The sequence below is a fragment of the Nematolebias whitei genome, chromosome 4 (genome assembly GCF_014905685.2).
Source record: "Nematolebias whitei isolate Nwh7 chromosome 4, NemWhi1, whole genome shotgun sequence".
NCBI lineage: Eukaryota > Metazoa > Chordata > Actinopteri > Cyprinodontiformes > Rivulidae > Nematolebias > Nematolebias whitei.
Window position 1 is genome coordinate 2575003 of NC_056501.1, and position 11641 is coordinate 2586643.

Here is an 11641-nt window from a genome sequence, read left to right on the forward strand (position 1 = left end):
GACACCTGGACATATCTCCAGCCCATCACAGAGACACCTGGACATATCTCCAGCCCATCACAGGGACACCCTGGACATATCTCCAGCCCATCACAGGGACACATAGAGACAAATGAGACAAACAATCATTCTCTCTCTCTCACCTAGGGACAATTTAGTTGCCAGTCAGCCTAACATGCATGTTTTTGGTCTGTGGGAGAAAACCCACGCACACGGAGAGAACATGCAAACTTCACCCAGAAAGGCACCCGGCTGGGATTTGAACCGGCGACCTTCTCGCTGAGAGGAAGCAGTTCTACCAACTGTCCCACCATGCTGCCCTAATTCTGTCAGTGAATCCCAGTATTTGTTATTGGCCCACTGATTAGAAAACAAAATTTTAAAGATGATTTTGTTGTTGTTGTTGTTGTTTGTCAAGTTCAGAAAGGCAAATATAATTTCCAGTTTTAGCGTGGCGTCACGGTCTTTGACATCAGCAGAGATATTCAGAGCGGGAGCCGTCGCTCTTATAGGTCATCTGGGAGTCGATGCTCGACCGTGAACACAGCAGCAGGCGCTCCGATTCGTTAGTTGGCCTTCTGGCCCAAAGCTCAGTGGGGTGGGAGTTCAAAGTCCTTTGTTTCATTGAAATTGTCTCAAACTTAACGTAACTCTCTTTTTGCAGCTCGTCCTCATTCAAAGCGGTGTTTTGTCCTTTGCAGTAAAGAGCGAGAATTTTGTAGATCAGTAAAGCAATAAGAGGCAGAACCAGAGCACAAGCAATGCCGCTAATAATGAAGAAAAGCTGGTTCTGCTCTCCATCTTCTGTGTAGAAGTCAATGCAAGGGTCTTTTCCAGCAGGACTCCCTTTTGCTACCAGGCAAACAGAGTACCTCATTCCAGGTGACAGTCCATCAAGGAGCACTTTTCCACTCCCAGCACTGGTTTCCATCGTCCTTTTAGTGTCATCGTCCCCGTAGGGTGAGTATACGACAGTAAGCGGAGCATCATTTAGTAATCCGCCTGCAGTCCAGAGCAACACCGCACTGTCAGCTGTTTCTTCCATAATCTGTAGGTCTTTAATGGGTCGTGAAACATCGTTCTTCTTGCTCTTTTCATCTGCTGCAAGTTTTTTCCCATTTCCTCCTTGCTGATTCTTTATTTGCTTAAGTGAGCCCTTACTGGAGACTGAACTGAGCTGTCTCTGGACAGCAGAAAGAGTTGTTGATAATCTTGGGAAGACCGTGGTCATCATGAACGGTGATTTGGAGTTGCCTGTTGGGGGAGTGAGCGTCATGAATTGGCCAGTCGGCCCAGTCCCACCACCAGGTCTCAGCGGAGGGGTGGTGGTGCTGACGGTTCCTGCAACTGATAGAGAAATGGTGGCTTCCGCAGTCCCAGCAACATTCTTAGCTTTGCAACTGTAGTTCCCAGCATCTTTGTACTGTATTCCATGCAAGCTCATAATGGACCACTTTATGCCTTCCCCAGGCGACTCCTGAACTAGAAAGTGGAACAAAAACACAAAAGTCAGAATTAACCAGGACTTGTTGATCACATTTTTTTTTGGCTTTGTACCATCAGGCAATATAAATCATCAAACATTCTCAAGAAACTTAACTTTTTTTTTGTAAAATAGTTACGTTATACAAAATAATACCAGTGTTGTTGACGGGTGAGCCATCTGACTTTGTCCAGTAGAGTTTTGGTGTTGGTGATCCTGTGGCATCGCATCGTAGGAGGACGTTACTGCCCAAAGGGGACATTATCTTTGTTGCAGATGTCATCACTGATGGTTTTACACAGTTCTCAAGTTCAGCACGCTGGAAAAGGACACCTGCCAAATGTTCTGGTGCAGCACAGGTCAAGAACAGGTCCATCAAAACCACTGGTGTGTCAGCCATTTTGGATATCTCAATCAGCTTTGAGATTTTACAGTCACAGAACCAGGGATTGTCCTGAAGGCCTGAGAACAAAAACATTCAGAAATTATAATTGTTGTCAACAAAGTCCATGCTCAATAATCTAATCTTAATATAATTGTTGTCCTATTTTTTCTATTTTTTTTATTTATTTATTTATTTTTTTTGGCCTAATGGCAGTTATATTAAAAACATGTTGCTGTTATGTTTGCATTTTAGCAGTGGAGTCTCATTAAACCAGAAATACATCAAGCCCAGTTTGTTTGTGGCAGAATGTAAAGTTTGGAAAGGATCTAGGGTATCCTTTAGAGGGAATCCTTTAGAGGGAATCCTTTAGAGGATATCCTTTAGAGAATATCCTTTAGAGGAAACCCTTTAGAGGATATCCATAGGATATTCCTCAGTAAGCTGCTATCCATCATGGACAATGCTGACCATCCTCTGCACGGCACCACCTTGAAGCAGAGGAGCTTCTTCAGCAGTAGACTACTGTCTCAGCCCTGCTCCAGGGACAGATTCAGGAAGACCTTTGTCCCTCAAGCCATCAGACTGTTCAACTCCACCCCGTACAGTAAAAATAGAGCCGTGTAAATCTGCAGCACCCCGGACACGTTTGTATGTGTATGTATGTTTACATGTACTTAAACATATGTGTATACTGTATATATAAATATGTATGCTTAGACGTGTGTGTATGTATGTACTGTATACATATATAGGTTAATTGTGAATGTACTGTAGTACTCCCATGCATGTACATATTTGTGTTTTTTTTTATCAGATTTGTGTATTCTGCTTCTTTTTTTATTATTTCATGTTTTTTTCTTCTTCTGTATAGTTAGAAAATGCTACTGGATGCCTCAAATTTGTGTCATTAAAAATGCTCAAGGCTCAAAATGTTTTATTTTACTGACACAAGTCATTCAAAGACCATGAGTTAATCTGCGCTCCAGTGCTCACTTGGAGTTTTTCTCACTGTGGGACAGATGTAACTTATTTATAAAGCTACCGCTGAGTTAACGTTTAAAACACTTTACTGCTTTCTACTTTGTGGAAATCAGCATTTTGCCGTCAAACAACAGACCTTCTGTCTCTGTTTCTTGTAAACACCTGATGCACTCAAACACGTGTCCTGGTGCACGCTAAGCCCTTCAGGCCGATTATTCTGTCTTAACTGGAGCAAAGCACCTTTAAGCTGCCTCTGGTCTCCCTCCGCTTTGTGGGAGCAGAGTTTACTTTAGCTTCACTGTCACTGTAAACACCATCATATCACTTACAATATACATGTTCTGATCAGTCAGAAGAGGTTTAAATATCATTTTAACATAGTAATAAATTAACATTTGATCATTTAAACAAGTAAATACTGTAAGTGTTACAAATAGCAAAGTTCTTGATCAGTCTAAACAGCACTTAAGTGCTTATTATCTGAAATGAGTAGTCCAGAAATATTTAAAACGATGTAAAAATCCATCCCACCTTAAATGGAGCAGCAATCATCTCTAAAACTTAACTTGTTAAACAGTTAAACATCCAGACAAACAGTTGGACATCCAGATTATTGATAATTAACGGCCCAGTCTAGAAACCAGTCCAGGAAGCAGAGTTGTAGTCCTCCACCTCTTTGCTGCTTCTCCTCTGTTACCCACCCACACCCCACACCCCACACCCCCACCCACACCTTCATGGAAACAGTGTCAACTCGCCCACGGCTCAAATTAAATAAAATAAAAAATCTGCTCTAATAATGTTAACAATGAAAAGCTTATTAAAATAGGCACAACTACTTTACCAGAACAAAAGAATAAAACAATTAAATGCGGACTATTGAACATCAGATCCCTTTCCTCTAAATCCCTGTTAGTTAATGAACTGATAACTGATCATCATATTGATTTATTCTGTCTGACAGAAACTTGGCTACAACAGGAGGATTTTGTTAGAATAAATGGATCAACTCCACCTAATTATTTAAATTGTCATGTTCCTAGAACTGGTCAAGGTGGAGGAGTAGCTTCTATTTTTCAGTCAGGACTATTAATGCTAAACCAATTATTAGTTATAATACTTTTGAGTCACTGTCTCTAAGTCTGTCCCATCCTAAATGGAAAACGGAACAGCCACTCTCACTACTTGTTATATATCGTCCACCAGACTCCTATGTTGTTTTTGTCTGAATTCTCAGAATTCTGAACTGACTTACTACTAAATACTGATAAAGTCATAATAATGGGTGATTTCAATATTCATGTAGATGTTGAAAGTGAAAGCTCAAGCATAGCCTTTAAAAACTTGAGTCAGTTGGTTTTACCCAAAACGTCCGCACATCTCCTCATTCTCATCATCACACTCTTGGCCTGGTTCTGACCTATGGCATCGAGATTAATGACTTAGTAATATCTCCCCAAAGTCCTGTTGTGTCTAACCATGTTTAATAACCTTTGAGTTTACAATAAATGACTACGCAGTCACTGAGAGTAAATTTCACCTTAGCAGGTGCTTATCAGGAAACGCTGTAACCAAAGTTAAATATTCTCTTCCTTCGTTTTCCTCTGTCTTGCAGAGTAATGCATCAGAAAACAGTGACTTAAATCATTTAGCTGATAATTTTACAACTTTTGCAAACGTCACTTGATAAAACTGCTCTGCTGAAAAAGAACGTAATCAATCAGAGGAGATTAGTTCCTTGGTTCAATTCTGAGTTATGCACTTTAAAACAATCATCTAGAAAGCTGGAAAGAAAATGGTACTCCACTAATGTTGAATAATTTTACTTATTCTGGAGAGATAGCCGGCTAATGTATAAAAAAGTGCTCCATAAAGCTATAACTATATATCATTCATCTTTAATTAATGAGAATAAAATTAACCCCAGGTTCCTTTTCAGTACCATAGCTAGTCTAATGAAAAAGCCTCTCTCTGTTGATTCATGTATCCCTACAACTATAAGTAGTGATGACTTCATGAGATTATTTATAAATAAAATTGTTTCAATTAGGGGAAAAATTCAAACCAACATTCCTACTATTGCCTCTGGTTCTGTGTCAGATGAGACAACTTTAAAAATGTCACTAGAACCTGATTTATTTTTGAACTGTTTTTGTCCTGTCGAGCTCTTTGATCTGTAAAAAATAATAACCTCGTCCAAACCATCCACATGTCTGCTAGATCCCATCACAACCAGACTGTTTAAAGACGTATTTCCCTTAAATAATAACCACGTCTTGGATCTGCTTAATTTGTCTCTAATAAATGGTTACGTAACACAGAGCTTTAAGATTGCTGTAATTAAACCTTTACTTAAGAAACATAAACTTGACTCAGGAACCACAGTCAACTATAGACCTATATCTAATCTAACATTCATCTAAAAAATCTAGAGAAAATAGTTGCAGGTTAGTTAGATGATCATCTGCAAAGAAATAATCTGAAGAGTTTCAGTCAGGGTTATAGTTCAGCACAGCCCTGAATCTGCACTGGTGAAAGTTACTAATGATATTCTCATGGCCTCAGACAATGAGCAGGTGTCTACACTGGTCCTGTTAGACCTCAGTGCTGCATTTGATACAGCTGATTATAATATTCTACTACAGAGACTTGAATAACCACTGAGCCGTCTGCACCTGGACAGGTCTCCAGTCCACCCCAGGGACACAGAGACAAACAACCATTCATTCTCTCTCTCACCTAGGGACAATTTAAAGTTACCAGTCAGTCTAACATGCATGTTTTTGGTCTGTGGGAGGAAACTGGAGTACCTGGAGAAAACCCACGCAGCATGGAGAGAACATGCAAACTCCACCCAGAAAGACTCCAGGTCCAACTGGAGATTGAACCCAGGACCTTCTTGCTGTGAGGCAACAGTGCTAACCACTGAGCCTCTGGTGTGTTCTTCTGATGGACTGGATACCTGTCCAGGTCTCCCCCACCTCTCACACAATGATGGCTGGATCTGGACCCCAGTGACCCCCCATGACCCAAAAATGAAAAAATGAGTAAAGATAATGGATGAATGTTTTTTTTTTTACTTTACCATCATTCAATCCACGTTTATGTACGGTGTAAATGTTTTACTTATTAATTCATTTATTTACGTTGGTGTAAAGTCTCAAAAGACACGATAAATCAAAATATACATAAAATACAATAAAAAATGGAGGAATTAAATAGAATAGATATCAAGGTGTTCTTCATGATAATTTTTAGACATATTTCTTAATTTTTATGTTGTTGACGTGCGTGAAGATGTTCCATCTGCTTCAGATGTTGTGATTCTGACATCTTATCCAACATGGACTTGCTCCAGTCGCAGGTCCCAGAACCTGTGGGTTCTGCTGAGCGTGGAGCGATAACTACCGTTAACGAGTCAACAATGTGTTAAGTTATACATTGAAACGCTGCAGCAACGCTATCTCTAATAGAAGCTGAACAGAACTTTGTGTGTGACGGTTTAAAGAGATACAAAAAGACTAAAGTGAAAAATAAAGTTTGCTTCTTCAGCTGTTAGTATTTATTGTTGGTAACCTCGTTGGATTTTCAGGTCAAGCCTGGTTAAAAATGTAATGTTAGACTTTATTAACGACTAATTATACATTTCTCATTAATAACAGGAATAAGTTTTAAATAAGAAGAATCTGTGCTGAAGGTAAAAGTTTTAGTGATTTTACTTTAATGATCAACTCGTTTGTGTTTGCATGATTTGTGTTAAACTCATGATCATTCTGAATGTCACAGTTTTTTGTCTGTTTATCTCTTGTTCTAGTTATAAAACATGACAGTTTGATTTTGTGTACAGACATCATGCTAGTGTGGATAAAAGTGCAAAAGTTGTGCATTTTGAATTTAAATAAATGTTTGTTTAGACACTGAGTTTTGATTAGACAGTTTCAGCGAGACCTTAAAAGCAACATTCATAGTTTCAGGTCTAAGGTTTGAAGAAATTAATCAAAATATAATATTTAAAAATATAAATCACAGATCATCCTGGCTTGATCATTTTGTTTGTTTAACTTTACTACATTACATTATTATATATTGTTATATACTTTAATGCACATAATTTTTGCAATAAAAAATGCCTTTTCAAATAATTTTACTGATAAATATGACAATAAATTAGTGAATGTCAATCAAACAGTCTGCTACTTCTGTGTGTAAGCTCATTTAAATGTGGTCTGATCGTCTCCATCACTGCAGGTAAGATGTGTCCTGAGTCATACCATACCATACCATACCATACCATACCACTTTATAAATAAGGTGGTATGGTATGGTATGAGTTGCCCCCAACATCCCGTGAAACCCACCTGGACAGAACGTTTTCTTCTTACCTAACACGACTTTCTGCGAGGCATTCGAAGACACAGGGACACCATTAAAAGGTGGCCAGATGTCCATAAGATCTGAGGACAGGGTCGTCAGCTTGTTGCTGGATATGTCCAGGTAGGTGATGTTCAGGAGGTACGGGGTCGCCTCAGTGGGGACTGCACTAAGTCTGTTGTTGTGAAGATCCAAAGTCCTCAGTCTGGGCATCTCCTTGAGGGACTCCCAAGGGAAAACAGAGATCATATTTCCATCCAACCTCAACTCATGGAGCACCTTTAGGTTGTAAAAGCTTCCTGCATCCACTGAGGTTATGGAGTTGTAGGTAATCCACAGGTACCGAAGCTCCACCAGGTAGTAAAAGGCTTCTGTTGGGACTCGCCGTACGGCAGTTTTCTCTATACGAAGTTTGATCGTGTCCACGGGAACATTAACGGGGATGTCGGACATGTCTGGGTCGTTGCAGAGAACAGATCTGAAAGTCAGAGATAAAGAAAAGGAAGCTAATGCAAAATTAAACGATATTTTACCAATATTCTATTGGGTAAGTACTAAGATACTCAGCAAAAACCCACCTTTGTAATATACACCAGCAAGGGTGGGTCCAACTTATCGTGTCTATTTCTTTTAAAACCGTTAATCTTTTCTATATATTGTGTCATGTTTGTCACTCTGAAGATCCCTGCAGCACTTTTCAAACTGTTTTCTATTGTCATTATAGTTGGAGGCAAAATTGATCAGGTGGCTTTAATCAGAAGCTGAAGCAGTTCTGCCGTTTTGTGCTGAAGCTTTTATTTACACCACAATAAAGGTTTCTGTGTGGATCAGGTGCGTTACCTGGTTCCTGTTCCATCTGCACGGCCATGGAAGACACACGTACACTGGGATGGACAGAAGGACAGGGCCGTACTGAAGCAGCACACAAATACATGCAGGCAGAGAAGTCCACTCATGATGTCACCCGATACGCCCCAAAAACTCATCTTCACGAGATATCATCAAACATTGCATCCAGATCCATCAGCGGCCTGAAAGGGTTTTCCCAGAAAACACTTAAAAAGTGTGAAGAAGAAAAAATAGATTTCAAAGTCCGCAGGAGACGTGGTCCACAGGCTGAGGATGTAATCTCAGTACAGGTGACCCGTCGGATTGGCCGTGGGGGGATTAGTGAGGATTTCTCGTGGATGTCAGTGGAGCTCGGCAGCAGGCGACACCGGGCTTTTTGAGATGGCGCTTCTTTTTTGGCCTTGTCACCACAGCAGCTCATCTGTCGCCTTCTTGTCTTCTCAACATTGTGCTAACGAGTTAATTCTCAGGGGATTGAACCTCACGTGAGCCAGCCATGCTTTGCTCTGTCCCTTCTGTCACAACCTCCACGATGTTTTTTAAGATGGACTCTGTCTATTGAATCTACTGTAAACACTAACTTACGTCTGTACACAGTAAGACCATCTCTGTCTTTAGTTTATGTTTTACCAGATATCTTTTTATTTCATTTGGTCTTTCTTGGTAAAGTTCAAGGTTCTTTATTGTCATTCACATCACATGTGGTACATGAGGTGGAACTAAATTGTGTACTCAAGGTGCCAGTTACACCCAAAACTAGCAAAAAAAATGTAAAGTATATAAACAAGAAAGAGTATACAAGGATCTAAGATATATGCTAAACCATAATAATATAATAAGGTGTATTAAACAGCAGCCTGAACATGAGTCTGTTGTGAGCAGATGAGTATGAATACAGCAACCTATGGGTAAGAAATCAGCAGCATGGATAATCAGCAGCACAGACAAAGTGACATATGTCCAATTAAAGTAACATCACAGTGATTATTCTGGTTAGAGATTCATGAGTCCAACAGCCTCAGGGTAGAAGCTGTTCCTCAGTCTAGTGGTTCTACACTTAATGCTCCTCAACCTCCTTCCTGAGGGGAGTGGGGCAAAAAGTGTGTGTGCTGGGTGAGTGTGGTCCTTCATGATGCAGGTGGACCTCTTCCTGCATCTTGAGGTGTAGATGTCTGTGATGGTGGGGAGTCTGACTCCAACATCTTCTGTGCAGCCTTCACCACTCTCTGCAAAGCTTTTCTTTCTGCAGCTGTGCAGCCTCCATGCCACACGTTGATGCTGGAGCACAGGATGCTCTCCACTGCACACCTGTAGAAGGAGGTGAGGACGGAGTGAACAGGAGGGGGCTCAACACATGGCCTTGAGGGGAGCCAGTGCTGAGGGTTATGGTGGAGGAGAAGTTGTGGATCTTCACAGATTGTGGTCTGTTTGTTAAGAATCTAGGACCCAGTTGCAAATGGAGGGGCTTAGTCCTAGTGTGAGTAGTTTGTCCCTCAGGGTTTGGGGGCTCATAGTGTTGAAAGCAGATGTGAAGTCCACAAAGAGCATACGGACGTAGGAGTCCTTCTGCTGCAGGTGGGCGAGAGCAGTGTGGACCACAGTGGAGATGGTGTCTTCTGCTGATCAGTTCTTGTGGTATGCATACTGGTGTGGATCCTTGCTGGTGTCGATGCTTTGATGTGGACCATGACCAGCCACCACGTAAAAAGCCTCCGGATGCTTGTTTTGGAGTGAGCTGATGTCACGTAGCTCCTGCAGAGCATCTTTATCTTCAGCAGCTGGAGCTGTACGCCGCCGTAAACTCACGAGATAAATAATGTGGCCGACATTTCACAGTAAGTTGTTCTACAGCCTCAGAGCAGGTACTGTTTATCAGAATACAGTTCGTGCACCAACCTTTACATAGACGCATAAGTCTCCCCCCCCCCCCCCCCCCCCCACAGCCTCCATCTTTGATCTTGATCTTGACTTGATCTCCATCAAGTCTTTTTTATTTTTATTTTCTTTTAAACTTTATTAAATGTAAATGCAAATTAGATCTGGAGGATGTTGTGAAGAAGTGAGCTGGAGTTCTGTCTGGCACAGTGACGCCTAAATAACCTCAGGAATGATTTGACTGAGCAGCTCAGGGGTTCACATTGAAGCTGCCCACCACGAGCTCAAACCTCTTATGTGTTGTTTGTGTCATGTTCATGTCTTTTTATTTCATTTGCACTTTCAGAGTTGTCCATCTTTATCTTGGTTTAACGAAACCCTTCAGTCATGATAGATAGATAGATGCATTATGAATCCCAGGGGGAGATTTTAAGATAATGCAGAGATCATGCTTTTCATTTATATTCAAACTAATGTTGTAACTTTGCATAAAGATGTAGCTTTGCCTATTTGTTTTTACTTATTTATTTTTGTTCTGTTTTTCTATTTAAAAATAATTTTGTTTTCTATACAAACCTTCTTTAAGGTTTATGGTTTTTAATGATATTCATTTTTTCAGCAGTTTTAATTAAAATCTAGCTACAGCACAGTCGGTCCACTTTCACAAGAATAAGTGCTCGTTTTGGGTCTTGATGAAAAATACTGGAAAAGCCTCTAAACTTAAAAAAATACTACTTATCTTTTACCTTCCTTTATGTTTAAATCCTGCATATACACAACAAATACCACCTGCACATGATCAGTAAACGCTTCACATTTGCTTCTTGTTCTTTTGAAAGTTTGATAAAAAGACACCAGGTGGCGACAGGCAGCTTCTGCAGAATGACATGAAGAAAAAAGATTGTTTAAATATATTTATTTATTAATGTACAGGGTTCCCAGAGATTATGGAAATCAGGAGAAACCAGGAGAAGAACCTTCACATTTCCAAGACAGAGACTACTCAATGTTTATGCTAATACTCTAGTATCACTGATATCACGTGCTGCGGAGTACAAAGTACAAATAAACACAGTACAGAGTACACATATCCTTTCTGCCCATGGTGGCTCTTTAGTTTCTGATGTCATCAATTATATTAATTATTAGGAATGTTTCCTGTACAGCGGAACGGTGGCACAGTTGGTAGAGCTGCCGCCTCTCAATGAGACGGTCGCTGGATCAAATCCCGGCCAGGGCCCTTTCTGGGTGGAGTTTGCATGTTCTCTCTGTGCTGCGTGGGTTTTCTCCAAGTACTCCAGTTTCCTCCCACAGACCAAAAACATGCATGTTAGACTGATGGTAACTCTGAATTATCCCTAGGTGAGAGAAAGAAAGAATGGTTGTCTCGTTTGTCTCTATGTGTCTCTGTGATGGACTGGAGACCTGTCCAGGTGTCCCCCACAGTGAAGGTTGAATACAGGCACCAGTGATCCCCATAACCCAAAAAGGAAGAAGTGGGTGATCAATGGATGGACGGATGGATGGACAGATATTTCCTGTAAGCATGCACTGTAGGTGGATGGATGGATGGATGGATGGATGGATGGATGGATGGATGGATGGATGGATGGATGGATGGATGGATGGATGGATGGATGGATGGTTATTTCTTGTAAGCATGCACTGTAGGTGGATGGATGGATGGATGGTTATTT

The 11641-nt window shown here is 40.7% G+C and overlaps 1 protein-coding gene across 1 annotated transcript; it reads right to left on the minus strand.

Annotated features, from left to right (window-relative positions):
• Positions 1-472: 472 nt before the first annotated feature.
• On the minus strand, positions 473-8300 carry lrit3a (info leucine-rich repeat, immunoglobulin-like and transmembrane domains 3a). The gene is made up of 4 exons (XM_037675581.1): positions 8061-8300; positions 7232-7698; positions 1640-1945; positions 473-1482 (listed from the first exon to the last, which is right to left on the minus strand). Exons 1-4 carry the CDS (start codon positions 8204-8206, stop codon positions 473-475), a joined length of 1929 nt encoding a protein of 642 aa, XP_037531509.1. The 5' UTR covers positions 8207-8300.
• Positions 8301-11641: the final 3341 nt, after the last annotated feature.

Excerpts from the sequence above, each read along its gene's own strand:
- lrit3a (XM_037675581.1), bottom strand. The coding sequence starts at position 8,206 with ATGAGTTTTTGGGGCGTATCGGGTGACATCATGAGTGGACTTCTCTGC. Across the intron at positions 1,946-7,231 it reads CTCGCAGAAAGTCGTGTTAG|GCCTTCAGGACAATCCCTGG; the intron begins GTAAGAAGAAAA and ends TTTTGTTCTCAG. Across the intron at positions 1,483-1,639 it reads CTCACCCGTCAACAACACTG|TTCAGGAGTCGCCTGGGGAA; the intron begins GTATTATTTTGT and ends TCCACTTTCTAG.